The sequence below is a fragment of the Eurosta solidaginis genome, chromosome 5, assembly GCF_040869045.1.
Source record: "Eurosta solidaginis isolate ZX-2024a chromosome 5, ASM4086904v1, whole genome shotgun sequence".
Lineage (NCBI taxonomy): Eukaryota > Metazoa > Arthropoda > Insecta > Diptera > Tephritidae > Eurosta > Eurosta solidaginis.
The window spans coordinates 17,361,213-17,382,301 of NC_090323.1; the positions used below are offsets into that span (position 1 = coordinate 17,361,213).

General features: G+C 37.7%; 3 protein-coding genes and 1 long non-coding RNA gene across 7 annotated transcripts; 2 read left to right on the forward strand and 2 right to left on the reverse strand.

Moving 5' to 3' along the window:
• The first annotated feature begins 2,854 nt into the window (after positions 1–2,854).
• LOC137254065 (zinc finger protein indra-like) lies at positions 2,855–6,249 on the forward strand. Its single transcript, XM_067791762.1, has 2 exons — positions 2,855–3,102; positions 3,158–6,249. The coding sequence occupies exons 1-2, from the start codon at positions 2,869–2,871 to the stop codon at positions 5,135–5,137; spliced, it is 2,214 nt and encodes a 737-aa protein (XP_067647863.1). The 5' UTR covers positions 2,855–2,868; the 3' UTR covers positions 5,138–6,249.
• LOC137254067 (uncharacterized) lies at positions 5,538–8,479 on the reverse strand. Of its 2 annotated transcripts, none has more exons than XR_010953964.1 (3): positions 8,363–8,479; positions 5,812–5,983; positions 5,538–5,757 (listed from the first exon to the last, which is right to left on the reverse strand). It is a non-coding gene; the product is annotated as an uncharacterized lncRNA (long non-coding RNA). The 2 variants fall into 2 exon arrangements; XR_010953963.1 differs by lacking the exon at positions 8,363–8,479 and adding an exon at positions 6,786–7,148 and having other exon boundaries at positions 5,812–6,248.
• Positions 7,829–10,412, forward strand: LOC137254066 (uncharacterized). 2 transcript variants are annotated; one of them, XM_067791763.1, is made up of 3 exons: positions 7,829–8,210; positions 9,504–9,757; positions 9,811–10,412. In XM_067791763.1, exons 1-3 carry the CDS (start codon positions 7,959–7,961, stop codon positions 10,112–10,114), a joined length of 810 nt encoding a protein of 269 aa, XP_067647864.1. In that variant the 5' UTR covers positions 7,829–7,958; the 3' UTR covers positions 10,115–10,412. The 2 variants fall into 2 exon arrangements, with proteins under 2 accessions (XP_067647864.1, XP_067647865.1); XM_067791764.1 differs by lacking the exon at positions 7,829–8,210 and adding an exon at positions 8,703–9,438 and having other exon boundaries at positions 9,504–10,412.
• A 5,764-nt stretch (positions 10,413–16,176) lies between these two features.
• Positions 16,177–17,971, reverse strand: LOC137254000 (uncharacterized). 2 transcript variants are annotated; one of them, XM_067791654.1, is made up of 5 exons: positions 17,886–17,971; positions 17,542–17,803; positions 17,059–17,196; positions 16,348–16,658; positions 16,177–16,294 (listed from the first exon to the last, which is right to left on the reverse strand). In XM_067791654.1, the coding sequence occupies exons 2-5, from the start codon at positions 17,797–17,799 to the stop codon at positions 16,273–16,275; spliced, it is 729 nt and encodes a 242-aa protein (XP_067647755.1). In that variant the 5' UTR covers positions 17,800–17,803; positions 17,886–17,971; the 3' UTR covers positions 16,177–16,272. The 2 variants fall into 2 exon arrangements, with proteins under 2 accessions (XP_067647755.1, XP_067647756.1); XM_067791655.1 differs by lacking the exon at positions 17,059–17,196.
• Between the last annotated feature and the right edge of the window lie 3,118 nt (positions 17,972–21,089).

Genomic DNA, 21,089 nt, shown 5'->3' on the forward strand with positions numbered 1-21,089 from the left:
TCGGTTTTTTTTTCTAACATGCAAGAAACTTCAAGAAGAACGTAAGTTTTTAATTATTTGTGTGTTGCTTTGACGTTGGCGTTGCGTTGCTTATGGATTGAAGCAATTAAAGCACGTGTGTTCAAAGTCAGGTGTAGAGGCAACGCAAGTGGCCAAACGACGCCAAAGTCACCTAAAGCGTATTTGCTTTAGGTGTTATTTATCAATATTAATTAAAAATGTTAGATCTCCTAAAAAGTTGAACTTAGGCAAGATACACAAGAGGCGTAGCTTCGTAGACGCCTGCAAAATATGGCACGCAGTTAAGATCTCTACACCTCAAGATTGCTTATGCTGTGCCTAATACGCGTCTATGAAGCTACGCCTCGTGTCCATCTTCTCTTAGATTATATTTCAAAGACATTTTTTTAGCTTTAAACTTTGTTCATAATATTCATGTACATGTCTACTACTATGGCAGTCGGTTGCATACTACTATTTCATTATTTAAAAAATCGTAAAATTCCAACCTTACCACGTGAATTCTCAAATACGGTTGCCACACCATGTTGTCATTTGGGACCAAAACTAATCGCAAAAAGGAATAGAAAAAAAAGGATCAAATTTTAGTTTTATTTGTTGTAAAAAGCGAAAATTGTAGGATGTTTCAGGGGTGTCCTATATAAAATTTTAATAAAGGGGACATTTGGCTTTAGTTACAACTGCACAAACAAAAACAAAGTGTACCTTTAGGTATCACATTTTCAAATTTTTAGGATAAGACTATGTCTTTCACCAATCTAACGTTGTGAACCTAGTTTTGCTTGATTGCAATAAAATAAAATGTATAGCGCAGTTAGGTTTTAGTAAGGAACGGTTACAAAATTTGCGTTGTGGCAAACTCAATAAATCGTAAATGAAACTAAGCAATTGTGTTAATGCTATTTTTGTAGATGCTTTCATTTTCATTCAGTAAATAAAGTTCAAAAATAAATGATAAAAACTTTCAATATAAATAAAAAGATTATTTTAATAACAACAAAAACGCCTTATATATTCTATATATGTATCAGTTGGTAAGGATTATCTCACTTTAAAATTTAAGCTGGAGTCATTGGTGCCGTATGTCGTATGGCTGTATCCGTATCCCTAACGTAATCAGCTGTTTATCGTTACGACGGCAAACCAAAACCCAATTCCCAATTGGTTGGCTACGATACGGTTACGACTTTAGCGGCACCAATAATCGATTGCATTGATTCTCATAAGGTTGGTCGAATCAGCTGTTAAAAGGTTACCGATACGGTTACCGATAAAGCACCAATGTCTCCAGCTTTAAGCTAAATAATCTAGTTTTTTTTTTTTGCAACTGATGCGGCAGTTACCCACGAACGTACGTAGAAAAAACGTGTCAGCTGACACGACCTATCTTATGAGTGTGCAATGTAAACGAAAACTCACCGACGTGCAACGCCCGTACGTACGTAGCCCGGAACGTAGAAATCAAAACAATTTTGATTTTTTCCGTAAGAACGTGTCAGCTGATCGCTCTCTCACTAGACAGAGTTACCTAGTAAACTTTTGTGCGCTAATTTTTGACCGTTTCCAATTTTATGCAAAAACGCCTAATTAAAGTTTGAAAAATTGTGGAAATAATTCGAAATAATTATGTAAAAGTGCTGATTATAAATATTTAATCTATTTATACTTATTTAATATGTATTCCGGCCTTTTACAATATCAAAAATTAAATTGGAAAAAGTTGATGTTTCCATAAGCATACATGCAAAATGGTCAATGGCAACAGTGCTTATCTGTAAACAATACACACACAAATATGTTATGTACATGTACACAGACCCATACATTGATTCCTACGGGCTTGAAAGTTCGGTCAAACGTGCTTCGTACGACAAACGTCCTTACGTACGGCACACGTCGATGGGTAACTGCCGCATGAGTCGAGAACTGTGCGTGTGAATGTGCTAATTTCACCGATCAGCTGTTAGTTGCGCTACTTGGTAAATTTTACTATGGCCAAAGACATAGTACAGGTCTACAAGTAGGATATGTAGCAGCATGCACATACACAGCCACGATCACCTGATAAAATGCTTGTTCTTGTTCGTTTTTTTTGTGGATGGTATTTGGCACTGTTGTACTTCTTAGGTCCAAGAAAAGTGTAGTATCTGCTAACGAAAACTGCGTAAAATTTTTATCGTAATTTTACAAAGAAATGCCCTTATTTAATTTCAAGCGAGCACTTAATTACATCCTTCTTTAGAATCCATATGTTTTCGACAATTTTAATTAACAAATTGTGATACTTTATTACCGGGGACGATTGCTAAAACACGACCAAAACCGTGGGGGGAGGTATTAATAGACGCGTTTTTGCTCGCTTCCAATAATTCGATTACTTTTTCGTCTTTGGGCTATTGATAAAAGGACAAAACGCGTATTTTCATTTCTCTTTCCACATTTTTGGACGGGTTATTGCAGTCAACCTCGGTTTCACACTGTTTTTCGCCGAGAACTTTTGAACGGGTAGAAAAACTTAGCACCCGTGTTTGTATTGTTAATACTGGAATTACTACGCGTCCTCAGATACCCTAAATCAAGACTTTTGTATAATTTTCTGTAGGACCCATATAGGTGCACTACATTTTCATACTAAATTCGTTCAAAAAATTTACCATCACAGCAACCCATATCTGATATTCCGCTCCTTTTTTTGTTTCCCTGCGTCGCTTCCAACGACAGCAACCCCGGTAATTTTTACACTTCGTTCAGTGTCAAACGCATGTCCCACGCAGGTTCCACTGAGTTCCACAATAGTTTGACACTGACCGAAGTGTCAAACTGCAATGTGTTAGAAAAGGAAAGGAAATGCTTCCTTCTCATACATATCATACTTGTAAACCTGTACTATGGCCAAAGATGTCATCGGATAAGAAGACGCCAACACGCTTTTTTGTCAAACTGAACTTTACAAAAATGAATACATCCGATATTAAAACATGCAGTTTGTGTAAAAAGGATCATGATAAATTATTGAAACCCCATGATAAAGTGCTTGGCACACAATTGTCTAGCGTAATAAAATCAATACGACACGATCAGGTAATTACTTTGAGTAAAAATTAAGAATTTCACTAAGGTGTGCTTCTGCTTGCAGCAACTTAAGTTTCCGCAAAAATTTCTGATCTGCGGAGAGTGTTCCATATCGATTGTACAGACCGAAATTTTATTTAAACGTCTTAACGACGCGTTTAGTAGCAGTAAAGCAGAAGAAAGTAGTGTACAAAGTAAAAAAATTCCAGAGATGAAGCTAGAAGAAGAAAATGAACCAAGTGATATATCAAGAATAGATGAAAATGATAGAGACGTATCAGATTTGGATAAACCCATAGCCGAATGGATATTCAAATGTAGGCATTGTGATTACACAACTAAGAAACCAAATTTATACAAAAAACATTTGAGTGCCAAACATAACTTAGAATATCCGCGTATTTACCAATGTATGTATTGCACTGAATCTTATCAACGTGTCAACGGTATACAAAATCATATAGCGTACGTGCACGAAAACAAACCACGACCGCAGCGGCAGCGACTCAAGACAACTGCTTTGGATACACCTCCATTAATGAGCAGCACAAAAATTGGAGAGCAATTCAAAAATGATATTTCCCTAGTTAAGGCACCCAAAGTGAATAAAGTTGCAGATAAAAAAAAATTTGGAAATCCACCAATAACTGATGTCACACCTGCTAAGGCAACCAAAGTGAACAAATCTGCGGATGAAGAAAACTTTAAAAAACCACTAACAACTGATTGTAAAATTAAGGCAACCAAATTGGATAAAGCTCCTAAGGGAAAGCGTGAAAACCCACTGCCGAATGCTGTTACTGATGTTAAGGCAGCCAAAGTGAATAAAGCTGCTGATGAGGAAAAGATTACAAAACCACTCAAAACTGATGATACACTTTTTAATACAACTAAAGTGGTAAAATCTGTAGATGATTCACAATTTGCGTACGAATTCACTTGTGAGCATTGTGAATATAAAAATATATCTCCGAAAATTTTTAAAAATCATTTAAAAAGTAAACATGAAATAGAGGAATCGAAAATCTATAAATGCAAACAATGCGATTGTGCTTATGCGCGCCAATTCGCCTTGGAAAATCATATTTCCTACAAACATGAAAATAAACCACGTCCGTTGCCGCAAAGGCGTAAGTCTGTAATACCAGATCTTGAGCTAAGTACTACAACAGATAAGGAATTGCTCGGATTAGTCGGTGAGATAAGACATGAAGAAGTCGAAAATGAATTTAAATGTAAGTTTTGTGCCTATGAGACAAATAATTTCAAGAGCCTTAAACATCATACGGTTATAAAGCATGAAATTGATAGCAATAATCTAAATGGAAGCTTATTAGTAGTTGATGAGGAAAATAATAATGAGGATGATGCTCCGCATCAAAAGTCGCATAATGAGGGAGATGTGAATGTACTAGAAAACGATTGGATTTTCCGTTGTTCACAATGCACATTCGAAAGTACAAAAAGGAAAATATACAAAACACATATGAAAACCGAACACGATTCCAGCGATGAAAATATATACAAATGTATTTATTGTGCTGGAGCTTACAAACGTTATAACCTATTACTATCACATGTAACCAATAAGCACAGCATAAATTTGACGGGAATAAATGATACACCACCAACCAATATCGAATCAAATCAAGAACTCAACGTTAATGGGTTATCAACTGCAAAAAAGCGTAAAAACGAAGATATCAAACAAACCGAACAGATTGTGAAGCGTAATAAAACTGAAGATATCGGAGGGAAAGCAAAACAAAAAGTAGCATGTGTTGTTTGTGGTAAGACATTTGCAACCATCGATAAGTTGCGCGCTCATATGGATAAAAATCATGCGGGTGATTTTATAAAGCATTGTACAAATTGTGACGCACAATTTCGTTCAATTGAAAAATATGAAGAACATTTATTTACAGAGAAATGTTTGGGCATTGATTCGTATGCATGCCAACATCAAAGCTGTACAAAGATTTTTAATAAATTATCAAAAATGAAAAAACATATGCTTGACAAGCATCCAGAATTCGTTGGTTAAAATATGTCATCCAAGAATAATTTCTTTATAAAATGTTTGTTTTGTTATGTTTTAAATAATATTATTATCAAAACTAATTTTGCGAATTATATCATTACGAATATGCAATTTCCTTTAACGCAATCATATATTTCCGAATATAGTTATGGATTACCCCAAATTCTAGAAATACTATTATTAAAATATACGTATAATTTGTAATAATCTAAGTTTTAGGCTTAAAACGCCGTAATAATAAATAATCAGCCCATTCTGCATTTCGACTTGGATTGGAATTTTTTCGATTTGGCAATTTTGGTATTCTGTGTTCCAATCTCTTTCGAATCGTTCGATTTTTTGTATACTGCATTTCGATCGTAGTTCCGTTTTTCTAAGTTGCAAATTAGTTGGCGGAAAAATATTTTCTTTTTATTTTTTTTATTAATTTATAACAGAATATTAACAAAAATGTAAGTAAAACTTGTTAAGAAACGTAGAAGGCTTGATGATGATTGTTTTTTATATGTTTCCAGGTCAAAAACAACATGTCGATGTCGAAGTCCTTGGACGTATTTGCCCCGCAAAAGTATCTTAACACATACTTGAAAGCATCCTTGTTAAGTCGAAAGTTTTTTTTGAACCTAGATAAGAAAATATGTCATTAAACTTTACCACTTTTAAGTTCAATTTCTTACAATTCGTCACTCATCTCAAATGGATTACACAAATTTCGCAATATTTGCCTTTCCATTCTCGCCTAGCAATTTTCGTATGCCTTGCTTTCCAACTCCAAAAATAATGCCGCGGCTATTGATTCCAGCTATAATTTATGTCTGTTCGTTGGATCTAGTTATATGCCAATGCAAGCTGCCGAAGTAGAGGAAGGTGAAGCGAAAACGTAAACAATCCTTGCGGAAAGAATAAATAAACCTTTATAAAGTATTTTAGGCCAGTGCAATGAAATTAGCACCCTTAAAATTCAAAAATGTCAACTATATTCGTGCAGGAATCCGTTTTAACAAAACTTGGTGGCCACGGCAGGGAATTGACCAAAAGAACGACAAAAACGCACTTACAATTATGAAAGCACTTCACTCAAAAAAATATAACACTGCGGCAATATATTCTATTGCTTTTTTTTGTACAAAATGGCGTGGATAATAAAATGGTAATAGTCTAGTTGAGGGGTCGACTGCTAATACGCTACCAAAAATATCGAGAGAGGTGTCAAAAGACGCGTATTAATCTCGAGAACAATAATCCGAAGGCGGAAAAGAAAAATTTTATCTCTGTCCGGAGATATTTGCAGTTGAAGTTGGCGATTTCCATGTGGTTGTTGTTGTTTGTACCCACCAAAAAAATTGTACATCACCGTGGCGGTAGCCACGGTTAAACCACACACCCGGACGTGGCATGGCGTAGCCCAGGGTTATTTTTTATAAGCGCGGCCGAAGGCCGCCAACGCCGAAAGGTGTTCTGCGCAAAAATACTATGGATCCGACCCCCGGTTTCGGAGGTACCCGCGGTCTTTTTTCGGTTTTTCGTTAATATCTTTTGAACGCGTTAATATTTTTATTTTCCGCCTTCGGATTATTACTACTGATGTCAAGACGCGTCTTTTGACACCTCTCTCGCGTATTAGCAGTCGACCCCTCAACTAGACTATTACCAATAAAATTTAAACGTTTTTCAGTGTAGCGGAGCGTAGAACGGGAACGTAATCGAAATGCAGAATAGGGGTGATTGATTTAATAATGCTCTTTCTTCATTATTTCATTCCTTGTTTAGTAATGTGGCTTAAAAGTCAACCCATTCTTCATTCATTAGTGAGAAAAAAAGAATGCACTCTTGAACTCTTCGAAGAATGAAGTAACTGAATGAAACACAAAAATGTTTCAACACAGAATAAGCAATCAAATGAATGCAGCCTTTGCTGAGTGTGCACACACTTTTCTAGTACCAATCAATTATGAAAAATGTACAAGCACAAAACCCGCTCAAATAACACATGGTTGTTTTAATTAAAGCCACTTCAAAATATCAACACAAAAATTTAGTTAAGTACAGTGATGACCAGTTTTTTCGTTATTTAAATGATAATAAAGCACAAAGAAGTTAATTGAAAAAGCATTTTTATTAAAATTATTCTAAAAATTTAATAATAAAAAAAGTAAATGACAAATATTTCAACAACCCTGTTCCGAAAATTGTCATCGTTCTAAATAAGTGTTGTCAATGTGCCATATAAAAGGTACTTGCATGTAAAAGTACTAACCTACATTTGAACGTCCTCAATTGGAGTTTAAACAATTGAAGAAAAAGCAATTCATAAAAAAAATATTTAGTACAAGTTCCTTCATGTATTCTTCTTAGCGGTATATGGTCAAATACTGTATCTCTATACTGGTCCGTGGGTTTGCAAAATGCAATAGTAATATCCGATTTTTCTCTATGTATTTAAAACTTGTAAAATATAAAATTGGCTCCAAAGTGCCACTGGTTTTTGGGACAGAATGATACCAACTTCAGATGAAAGATTCAGGTTAACCCCTTTTCTGGTCAACGCGTGCCTTACATGTGGATCACCACAAAAATCATCTTTTTAAAAGCTAAACAGAAACATCTATTGGCACAGAAATTTCCTTGGACTTCCGTTGATAATTCCCTCAGTGGACGTGTCGACTGTGCATGACGAAGTACTGGTAGCGTAAATAGAGAAACCAAGAACCTATTTAAAAGTTTTCAAGTTTGAAAACTGGAAAAAAATTTTAATGGAAAATTGTTCATTTATTATATTTCTTGAGAGTTTCTTGGCGGGTCGGATTAAAACGTTTACATCGGTATGGGAAATTACGACAGCGAATCAGCGGAAGTTAATTTTGAAGAGTTCTTCGAAATTGTCGGGGATTCTCTGTTTGAACAGAGCCGTGATATGGTACATGAAGCGAACGATGAAAACAATAAAACAACTGAAGAAGGCATTGAAAGAGAAATGGACGAAACCTCAGTTTTCTCGGAGACAATATTTGCTGCAAAATATGATATTGGCGGAAACGAAATCCTGCTCACTAAATATTTTGAAATTTTGAAAAAGGTTCGTATGCACGTGACAATTTTTTTTTTTTGGAGTTTAGGGGTTGTTTATCTAAAGAGCGACTGTCGCTCGCCCTGAGGGAACAATTTATCAAGAGCCTGATGGTACAAAAATTTGTAGCTTATTCACGAATGTTGTGCACATTTACGCACAAGTAATATTGTTTGGTGTACTTCAATAAAGTATCCAATATACGAATTTTGTTTTATATTGTTTTCAGCAACTTTTTGTGGCAATGAAATTTTTAAATAATTTTTTGTCTACTGTCAGATTAGTGATGGAACGATATTTCGCTATTGGTGATTGCATCGCCGCTATTGAAATCCAAAAATATCAGTGATTGGCGATTTTCCTTCATTCGATTCTTTTGAATGGCAATCACCTCTGGCAGAATATCGCCAATAGCGATTATAGCGATTGGCGATTTTCCTTCAGCATGAAATTCTAATACTAAAGGCTGGTTTCCATTATGTCAAAACTACTGACATCAAATATTGACATCATGTGACAGCTGGTCATTTGGTGTCAAAAGCGTTTTCATTACATCTCCTTAACTGACACAAAGTATGAGTGTCAAACGCCTTCGTCAAAACTACGCGTCAATTGATTGACCTTCCGTTTTCATTTCTGATGTCAAACCTTACGTGTCAGTTGATTGACATTCCATTTTCATGTTTGATGTAAAAGCCTAAACGTCATTTTTTGGCAGATGATCAGCTTTATATAAATAAAAAGAATATTAGAAAGTAAAATAATATAAACAAATAAAATGCGTAAAAATATAAAAATTAGTATAGCTACTGCCGCTCTTTGTTTGGTAACATCGCTACGAGCTTGGCAAAATAAAAGGTATAACCAAAGAAACCCGAAACAGTGGTGGATTCGACCCGGTCTGCGGAATAGAGAGACATGTGGGTTTTATTCTACGTTGCGCACTAAGCTGGTCAAGCGGGATCCAAAGTGGCTAAGCAATTTTTTGCGAATGTCTGTGGAAGATTTTGATTTTCTTGTGGAGCGCCTCACTCCATATATTTGCAAGAAAAAAACAGTTTTTCGAAAACCTATTTCGGTTGGCGAAAGAATTGCTGTTACTTTGCGTTATTTAGCAACTGGCGACAGCTTTTCTAGTCTGATGAGTGTTTTCCTTCTGGGGAAAACCACCATTTGTAAGATAATACATGAGACATGTCGGGCTCTTTATACTGTTTTAGGAGAAGAATTTTTAAAGGTGGGGAGCGTAACATGTGTATTCCTGCAAAAAGCGTTAAAAAATATGTTTTATCTTCCGTGAAGGTTCCGAGCACCCATGACGAATGGACGAAGATAGCTGACCGTTTTAACGAGCGATGGCATTTTCCTAATTGCTGCGGGGCATTAGATGGAAAGCATATTGCTATTCAAGCTCCATCAAACTGCGGTTCAGAGTATTTCAATTACAAAAAGTATAACAGCATTGTCCTGATGGCTTTGGCGGATGCTGACTACAAATTTTTGTTTGTTGAAGTTGGGGCATATGGCCGTGAGTCTGACGGGGGCGTTTTCGCAAGGTAAATCACATGCATGTTGCACCAGAATTATCATAACTTAATCAAAATTTCAGATGCCCTCTCTCAAGTGCTCTTGCTGACAACACATTAAATTTCCCGCCTCCAAGGCCGCTTCCGCTAGAAATTGCTGAAATGCCTTTTGTGATTGTGGCTGATGACGCGTTTCCCATAAAAACATACTTAATGAAACCATTTTGCTATCGGGAACAGGTGATGTCGCACAAAATTTTTAATTATAGGCTATCGCGGGCAAGAAATGTAATTGAGAATGTGTTCGGAATATGTGCGTCTGGTTTTCGAATTCTCAGAAGACCAATGGATGTGAAACCGGAGCATGCGAAAAAAACGATTATTTGATACGTTATTACGAATTACGGAAAGCCACCCCTGCATAATTGAAATTTTTTAAAAGCGCCTAAGTAAGAAGTACAAAATTTAGGTAAACTTAAATAATCATAAGATTTTGCAATTTTATTTAGTTTTAATAATAAACAAATTAGTTGCATATTGGTTACACAGTACAACAAATTTCGAATTTTTCGTAACATAATTATAACCATATCTGGGCAGGGTGCATTAAAATTTTAGTGCACTCAGAATTCCGCTATCACTAAAAGGTTTACACCTTTTCCAGTTTAAGTTCAGAAATTTACAATTCAAGTTCAGAAATTTCCAATTCATATTCAGAAAATTACAATTCAAGTTCAGAATTTCCAATTTAAGTTCAGAAATTTACAATTCAAGTACAGAAGTTTCCAATTCATATTCAGAAAATTAAAATTCAAATTCAGAAAATCACAACTCAAATTCAGAATTTCCAAGTTAAGTTCAGAATTTCCAATTCAAGTTCAGAAAATTACAATTCAAGTTCAGAAATTCCAATTCAAGACCAGAAATTTTCATATTCAGAAAATTACAATTCATGTTCAGAAAATTACAATTCAACTTCAGAAAATTTTACTTTGTGCTTTAAAATTTTTTTCACACTTTTTTTCACACATGTTCGTAAAAGTAATTGAGTCAAAATTCCTATGATTTTACTTCATTCTGTAAATGTAAATACACGTGCGCGGCCAAGGTAAAAAAATTTTTTTCACATTCATACAAAGTATAATATATAAAAAGCGAAGCGTAATGGAATGTAGCGAGGTTTCTCTGATATTCATATGGAAGGGTAGGTAGGTAGGTTGAACTGGCCGGTCCATGAGGACCTCACATAGACTGATTGAGTCCGTAGTGTTACCAGAAGTTTGTTTTAACGACCAAACTGAAAAACCCTATCAAAAACCAGGACCTATGTTATAAAATAACTCCGTCCTCTTGGCAAATACTAGAAGCTTCCTAGGACTTAAGCCACTTGCTGCTTCTAGATCTGACAGCTGTATCACTCCTAATAGCTGGAGTCTTAGCCTGGCAAGTGCAGGGCACGAGCACAGAACGTGCTCGATCGTTTCCTCCTCCAACCCGCACTTCCTACACCTGCTATCACTGACCAAGCCTAATTTAAAGGCATGTGACGCCAGAAGGCAGTGTCCAGTCAGAATACCCGTCATGAGTCTACAGTCCTCTCTTTTTAATGATAGAAGCAACTGTGTTAGTCTAAGGTTGTAAGACCTACACATAATCTTCGACACTTTACAGCCCCGCGCTTGAACCCACGCCTTTTCTGCTTGGTCGATCATGTGCACCTCTCGCCTTCGCTTAATCTCGCCCAATCTAATTGGGACGTCTACGGAGCAAGCTTCAAGGGATGCGCCCTTTTTAGCTAATTCGTCCGCTTTTTCATTCCCATCTATTCCCATATGCCCTGGGACCCAATATAGATGTATGCTTCTCCCTGTCCCGATTCTCTCCAGAGACTGCTTACACTCTAACACGCATTTAGATGCTGTGCTATGCGAGATTATTGCCTTAATTGCTGCTTGACTGTCAATATAAAAGTTAACACGGTTGCAGCTTAAGCTATTCTCTTCCAAGGTTTCTACTGCTTTGGTTACGGCTAATATTTCCGCTTGGAAAACGCTACAGTAATCCGGCAGCCTGTAGGATCTGCTTAATTCCGGATCAGCGCAGTATACCGCAGACCCTACTCCTTCCACTATTTTGGAACCATCGGTGTACACATGTATCGCCTCGTCCGCCATTTGCGCACCCTTGCGCCAACCGTCCACCTCTATTGTGGCCTTAAGATCTCCCTCAAAGTGCAGGTAGGGAATCATGTAGTCTGTTCGTCTTGTTCTTTGCTACCAGGTCTACAGGTGAAATGTGCAGAATGGCATACAGTGCAGCCGTCGGGGTTGTTTTCAGGGCTCCCGTAATGCAAAGCATCGATAGTCTGCATACCCCCTCTAATTTTTTGAGGTATGTTGTTTTTTGTGTGGCTTTCCACCAAACAAGAACTCCATAGTATAGAATAGGGCTTACAATCGCTGTAAAAACCCAATGAGAAAGAGAGGGCGATAGGCCCCACGTACACCCCAGCATTCTTTTACATGCATAGAGTGCCGTTGAGGCCTTCTTGACCCTCTCCTCCACGTTGAGCTTCCATGACAGCTTACTGTCTAGGATGATTCCTAGATATTTTGTGCAAGGTTTCTCCTGTAAGGTCACCGCTCCTAACTTAGGCCTGGTCCAATTTGGGACCTTGTACCTCTTTGTAAACAAGACCATATCCGTCTTCTCCGCATTGACTTTCAGTCCGACATTAGATGCCCAGGTATGAATATCCCGAAGCGCCCGATCCATCAAAGAACTAATCGTTGGAAGGCATTTTCCACTTATGACAATTGCAACGTCATCTGCGTAAGCCGTAAGTTTTACGGGTCCCTCATCGAATTGCCTGAGCAGTTGGTTGATGACCAGTGTCCACAGCAGAGGTGATAGCACCCCTCCCTGCGGCGTGCCCCTGTCCACTGATTTCGTGGCCTCGTACAATCCCCATTGTGATGTAATCTTTCTGCAATTTAACATGCAGCCGATCCATCTGATTAAGGCAGGATGTACTTTAATGTAATTAAGACCATCCATAATCGCCCATTTTGCAACATTATTGAAAGCCCCGGCAATGTCCAAGAAGACTCCTAGAGCATACTCCTTATATTCCAGGGATTTCTCTATGCTTATTACCACCCTATGCAATGCGGTGTCTACCGACTTGCCTTTGGTGTACGCATGCTGTGTTGTGGAGAGCAGCTTTCCATCCACGTTGGACTTTATGTACACATCTATCAGCCTATCAAAGGTTTTGAGCAGAAATGATGTTAAGCTAATGGGTCTATAGTCTTTGGGATACACGTGACCGATCTTCCCCGCCTTTGGTAGAAAAGCTACACGAGCAGTTCTCCAAGAGTGCGGAACATGATTCAGTCTTATGCACCCATCGAATATTATTTTAAGCCATTCCACGACCGCCCTGCTTGAGAATTGTAGCATGGCCGGGAATATACCATCTGGGCCCGGCGATTTAAACTTAGAAAACGTCTTCACTGCCCACTCGATCTTCGTATCGGTCACCAAGCCCGGCACCACTAGCTCCGTGATCGAAGTGTGAGTGATGTCTGCTGGTTCTTCTAAACCGTCTCCCGATGGGAAATGTGTATCGAGAAGCACCTCAAGGGATTCCTCACTATCACGTGACCATTCCCCGTTCTCTTTCTTTATTAGTCCCTGGACTATGTTTCCCTTTGCTAGGACTTTTTTCAACCGTGCTGTTTCACTGGAGCACTCTATGTCCGTACAGAAACTTTTCCATGAGTTTCTCTTCGCCCTGGTAATTTCACGCTTGTAGATCCTCAGTAGATCCCTGTACTCGTCCCGACACGCTTCGCTTTCCGCGGTCTTTGCGAGTTTAAACATTTCTTTTACCTGTCTTCTTAGAAGACTCAGCTCATTGTCCTTGTTAGGAATTCATTCGACTCCTCCAGTTCCTCTACATTAGCAACCTCTTTGGGTTGTCCCAGTTTCGTTTCTACATGTTTCTGGAATTTAGTCCAATTCGTTGCCCTAGGGTTTCTAAAGGTTCCTCCCTTCTCTACCCTCTTTAGTGGGATGCTGAAGCTTATATACGCATGGTCGGAGAAGGATGGTCTATTGATAACCATCCAATCATACCTTGATATATCACGCTCGGAGCTCAATGTAATATCCAGAACATTGCTGGATGTTGGACCAATGTATGTAGGAACATTTCCCCTGTTGGCTATCTGCAAATTGGTTTGCAGGATGTAACAAAATAGAGATTCGCCTCTCTCGTTCGTATCTGCTCCTCCCCACGCATTGTGGTGCGCATTTGCATCTGCGCCTATGACCAACCGCCCTTTGCGCCCTTCCTCCTGTACTAGCCTTTTGCACTCCATCGGTGGAACCTCCGCAGCATGGGCCATGTAGCAGGACGCCAGGATAAATGCCTGCTTATTCTTTTGCTCAACGGCCACCGCTACGAGATCCTCGGTGGTGTAATTAGGCAGCATATATGAATGCAGCTGTTTCCTTACCATTACTACAGCTCGCACCCGTCCTTCCGTTTGTGCGTAGTAAACGCCAAACCCGCGCGCTAAGTCCAGAAACCTTTCCTCCCGATGAGAGCCACGGCTCCTGGATCAGCGCCACGTCAAACGAACCCTCCTGAAGGGTTAGGAGGAGTTCGCTCGACGCCACTTTACTGTGTTGGAGGTTTATCTGTAGGACTCGCAGCACCATTGGGCTGTTTGTCCCCCTCCAGCACCTTCGTCGTCCTCCGCTTGCCCTTTTGGTTTAGAGTATTCGAGGCCCCCTTCAGCCCCTCGTGAATGTTGTGCCGTGTGTTCCTCTGTGCGAGTCACAGCACCATTTAGCGGTTGGTCCTCTTCTAGCACGTTCGTGGTGACGTCGGGGACCTCCACCTGTCTTTTTTCCCTTAGGCTTCTGAGGTCCTTTTCGACTTCGCCCACTTCCAGCGTGTTAGGATTTTTATCCTCGGGACTTCTTTTCCTGAGTCGCATGTAAATTTTGCCAGTGCCAAAGGACATTTTGCCAAGCTGCGTGTACAAAATATCCTCCGCCTGCTTGTTTATTTGGAAGATGTAGAACTGACCATCCTCGGTAGGCCGAGATACAGTAAGTACCTTCCAATCCTGTGTCGGTATGTTCGGATTCTGATTCTGCAGAAGTCGCAGTGTATCCTCCGACTTCATCACGCATGGTATCCATACCTTAACTTTTGGTACCGTGGAGATTTGCGCTTTATCCACCACCTCAAACCGCGCGTTCGTGCCTTGCCTTTGGAGGTTTGGAACGACTTCCACCAGCCACCGCAAGCTCGCGATGTTGGCGCACGCTGGAAGGGTTTTTTGTTTACATATTTATTTTGGAAAAGCCACATGCTCTTTTGAAGAGGAAGCTATGTATGTATTTATGTACGAATTAATAAAATTAACATATATGTTTAAACAATTTTGCATGCGCAGATTTCCTTTGGATGAAATAAAAATACCTGAACAATTTTCTGTACTTAGATTGTAATTTTCTGAACTTGAAATATAATTTTCTGAACATGAATTGGAAATTTCTGTACTTGAATTGTAAATTTCTGAACTTAAATTGGAAATTCTGAACTTCAATTGTAATTTTCTGAATATGAATTGGAAATTTCTGAACTTGAATTGTAAATTTCTGAACTTAAATTGGAAATTCTGAACTTGAATTGTAATTTTCTGAATATGAATTGGAAATTTCTGAACTTGAATTGTAACTTTCTTAATTTAAATTGTAATTTTCTGAACTTGAATTGTAATTTTCTGAATATGAATTTGAAATTTCTGAACTTGAATTGTAATTTTCTGAATATGAATTGTAAATTTCTGAACTTAAACTGGAAAAAGTGTAGTGGTACTTCAAATGAAAATTTGTACACTGTGTCCAGGTATGGTTATAACACTAATTACTGAGCTTTACAGTTTGTTAAATTACGCATAAAAAGAAAATAAAATAAATTAATTACTTCATTAGCAAGAGAAATAGATTTGAATTCATTTATAATGGTGGAACCATTTGCATACACTTTTTTCTTTAATATAACTTAAGTCCGCTTACATGTATTTCTTTTTTTTTTTTGTAATTTTCACCAATTTTGCCTACAGTAAAATTACTCAACTACTTTTCTATAAAAGCCATCGAATTTTCGTAAAAAGTAAAGTTTTTTTTTTAAGAATTTTTAAAACTGTTTTAGTACGCTGCGGCTAGCAGAACATTGGTCAAATGAACGGACGGAAAAATTAATTAATGAAGTGGAGTCGAGGGAAGGGACCTGGAACTTCTTGACCAAAGAATATAAGGACAGGAATGCCAGGGAAGCCCTTTGGCAAGAAATTGCAGTTATTATGTAGCTGCCTAGATCAGAGGTATCCACAATATTAATATTAATAAAAATTAAAATTATTGTCGTAAATACAAATTGTTACCTTTATTCACAAAGGCCATAACCTACATTTTTTCCTTTATAAATTAAATAAATTTCCGTTGAATGGATCCTTAATCCATCAGATATTCTGCTGGATAGACCTGTAGAAGAATATAAATTAATAAGATCATCCATATGCAGTGTAAGTATTCACCTCTGTAAGCCTTTCTGAAATGTGAGTACAACCTCATAAATATTTGATTTAAATTCGTGTGCATGTTGGGGATTTGAGGCTTCCCACAGGCGTCCATTTGAGGCAACAAATTGTCCGACATCATCCCAAGCATCACTTTTTGTAGCAGCAGTTACAGTTTCTAAGCACCGCTCAACAACTTTGGCGTAACCATCCTCATGACAATTGTCATATCTTCGTCGCTTTGTGCCTGATGTGGATGGTGTCGGAGAGGACTCTTCTGGAGAATGTTCGGAAGCAGATGCAGATCCAAGTGATGGGATTTGGCTTTTCTAAATTGAAATCATACACATATTTTGGATGAGTCAGTATTATTAAATGAAGAGTGATTAAACAAAAGGCCGTATTGCCATTTTCCACTCAATGCGGGATTTTAATGAAATAGGCCCGGAAAACAAAATTACACATGTTGTCTTCAATGGAAACTGCTAAAAGACGCTACTTCCTATATAAAAGATCTGTCAAAAACTAAATTTCATAAAAAAGGGCATATTTCTTTGAGTTTCAACCAAGAGGAAAAAGAAACTCCATCTGCGGTATACGCTTACTGACCCGCTAGCCGGAAATGTTTTGACAGATAACCGAACGATTTGTCAATTCAACTGTCGGTAAGCGTTTACCGGAGATGATGAAAACGGCTTATTTTAGTATTCCACTTCTGTATATACTTACATGATTCAAGTTCGAAGTTGTTGGCGCTTCATTTCGCATCATTGGTTCTAAAAATTTAAGGGATGCGTGTATAGGGTTTGCTGTAGACGACGTTGACCCTTGCCAACTCTTTGTCTGTCCCATTTTATTAAATGCGGCCTAAATTTGTAGAGAAAAACAATATGATTATTATTCTGTAACGTATTTGAATGTGACACCAAAGACAATAAATTACTATAAGCTGAGTCAGTTCGTTATAGTGAAATTACAATTTGGCACTAACAGCGACGGTGGCAGTGGCTACTTTTTTTTAGGGAATGTTCAAGTAATAACTCACATTTGCACAGTGGCAGTAAGAAGCAATACTGCCGAGTTTAGCACTGTTTCTAAATTCACTGCCGCTGCCACGATACTGCTACTGCTAAATTGTAGTTTCACTATTACTTTGTGAAATCTACAATAAATCCCACAATATCTTTGGTGACACAAAACACAATAACTTACCCGAAACGAACAACGAAGACTGTTCCACTTTGTGGATACCTCCGACCTAGGCAGCTCCATAATTTCAGCAATTTCTTGGCAAAGGGATTCCCTTGCATTCCTGTCCTTATATTCTTTGGACAAGAAGTTCCAGGTCCCTTCCCTCGACTCCACTTCATTAATTAGTTTTTCCATTCGCTCGTTTGTCCAATGTTCCGCTAGCTTTCGCACTTTTTTTTTGGTTGCAGGGGTTGGTGGCGTGGCTTCCATTTCGTCCATTTATCTAGTTTTCATAAATTAAACGAAAACAATTTAAATACATATATCATTCTTTATATATTATATTAAATAATTAATTTCCTTACCTTAACGGCTGAATTCTGTAATTCAGTCTCATCTCAAGTCTCTAAATTTGAGATTTTCTTTTAGAGACAATTTTTGTGACTTGAGATGATTTCGGTATTCAGTAAACGAAAGTCACAAAAACAATTCACCATATCAACGAAATTCACCAAAATGAAAATTTACTCATACATTGAACAAATAATATAGCATCGCATTTTGTCAACGCGATGTTGAGTGGTGTTGTGGCTCAGCTCGCTAAGACACCGGTCACAACATTTATAGAAAATCCGAAAGTGTGTAGGTTCGAATCTCAGCGGAATCTCAGAGTTCTTTAAGTATTTCTGTTTTTTTAAGTATTTTCTGCTTTTTATTTTTTTCTATGCTTATTTTAATTTGAAGAATAAAAAGAATATATTTAAAGCGTTTTTCGCAAATAATTTTCATACTTTTTCTGAAATTTTCACGTTTGTGATCTGCCCCGAACCAGCTCACAAATTAGTGATTGCTTTTGTGAGGCTGGAGACGCGAGACAGCTTACAGAATGGCAAATTGTCTCAAAAGTGATTTTCACCCCAAATAGTCTCTAATAGTGACTAGAGACGGCTTACTGAATTCAGCTATAAATTTGCAATTTGATTTTTGGCTTACGAAATCAGCTGTGTAAATGTCAAACCTAGAGAAAAATGCCAACATGCTGCCAAATGCATTTTGACAGTCAAATGATGCCATATCAACTGGCAAACAGAAATGGGGCCGTTTTCATTTAGCTGACATTTTAATTGACACAGCGTAGTCAAAAGTGACGACAAACACAAATGACACTATATGAAAACCCGTTTTCATTAAAATGGCAACGTTTGACGTGAAATTTGACATAATGAAAACCAGCCATAATATAGATGGCGGGGATGCAATCATCGATAGTGAAATATCGTTCATCACTACTCATCTGTGGACTTTCCGACTGTGTATTGGCGACAAAAAGGAATAATTTTCTCGAAAATTGGAAAAAATATACTTTTACAAAAGTTTGCCAGCTATTATCGTAAAATGGGGATAGTTATCTTAAGAACTGCACAACAAAAAAATTTCTCAACAGATAGTGGTAAATAAGGGCGAAAAAAATATGCTTTTTGTGCAGAGAAATTGTGGAAACGGCGAACGGAACAAAGCAAACTTGTGCAACAACAATTTCGACGACGAAGTGATGTGCAATAATTGCAAAAAATGGTTTTGCAATAGGCGTGGAAGCACATCTGGATCCCAAATTGTTAAACTTTCGGTGACGGCTAAACATAGGGAAGTCACCCTACATTCTGAAGGTCCACTTCGAGAAACAGTACTAAAATTTTACTCGTGTGGCGTACGTAATGTATATGAATTGGGATCAAGAACAATGGAAGCCACTTATAACTGATCGTTCGTTTTTGCCATGGTTGGTTAAGGTGCCTACCGAGCAGGAGCAGTGGCGTGCACGACAAATATCAGCAGCACAAATAAACAAATTAGAGGAATTATGGAAGGAAAATATCGATGCAACATTTCAGGATTTAGAGAAGCCAGGTATAGACACTGAACCATCACAAGTGCTATAGCGTTATGCAGATGGTTATCAATACGAGATAGTTTTTGGTCCACTTGTGCGCCTAGAAACAGAATACGATAAAAATTTAAAAGGATCGCAAATACAGGAGGGTATAGAAATAAGATGGGACGTTGGTCTAAACATAGAAACAATAGCATATTTTACGCTTCCTAAAACAGATTCGGACATGAAACTAATGCATATGTTATTCATAAGTTAATACTTCTAGGCTGTAGCCGTTAACAGTTTTATAAAATTTGTGTTTTTGATGGAAAAATAAAAGAATTATAGAACCATATATCACTCGTCTTATTGTAAACAGATTAACTCAAAATTTAAGTTTTTTGGGAGAATGCAATTCAAGCTTTGTCATATGGTTTGTATATGGTTGAATTCTCCGGCTAATTTCTAGGGCACTGAAGTGGGTGGCTAATTTTCTGCTAAAGAATATTTTTTTAATAGTTTGAAGAATTTGCTATATTTTTCCTCTGTATTTTTCATTAAAAATTGATTCACTTTACTATATAAATATTATGCAGCCAAATACAACTTTCAGAATAAATTCATACGGAGTATTTCTGAATACATCGGTGTAGTATAATATAGTAAATAAATCATGTTTTTATGGTGTTACATATACCGATTTATTTCGGGTTGATTCATCTTACATTTAAAAATCAAAGCATTTTCAATTAGCAAAATTTATAAAACAAAGATGCATAGACATCTACTTCAGCTAGTTTCATCTCATTGAGTGTAATACGAGACTGAACATATTAGAATTTCACATTTCATCAGTTTACTATAAAAGGTACATATTTTCGTCTTTTTATTCCAATTTTGGTTCATATATTCTGTATACTAAATTAAATTAATGTATAATATTCAATCTACTCCGGTAAACAAACTTAAACATTCAACTTTTATATCCAAGTATACAAATAATTGCAGATTCGCTTATCAAAGATGAAGCGATCGCCATAGCTGTAAAAATAGCCATATCTACTGATAGCTTAAAATCGCTGTATCGCCCATCATATCTTCTGTATTGAATCGCTTGTAAAAATAAAGCGATCGCTATAGCTATAAAAAATAGCCGTGATTCAAAAATAGCCATATCTATTTTCACTGATAGCTCAAAATAGCCATATCGTCCATCACTATGTCAGATTGATAGGGATTTAAAAAGGATACGATAGTATATCGATACATTTCTCTCGATATTTCCAAGAATGAAGTATCCAGATCGAAATGTATTTTTTTTTACCCCCAGCGGGTAAGGGGGTAAGAATATACCCGCGGTAGGTATGCCTGTCGTAAAAGGCGACTAAAATACCAGATTCAAGGGGTGTGTAGCGCAACCCTTCAGGTTGCCAGCGCAATATATAGCTTCTCCAAACCTAATTGTCAACCTCACCTATCCGCGGCGAATCCTGTTTACCTAACAGACGAGGCTCTGGCGACCCAAGCTCCTCATGGAACTTGGGGGTGGGGAGAGAGTTGATGGCCTGAAGGTTTAATGTGGCCACATAAATCGTTCCCGAGATGGTAGGGCTAGCACCTTAATGGTGCTGTGGTACCGGAGCGTACCGGATCTGTATCCGGCAAAGGACCATCACATTGATAACACTCCCCAAAG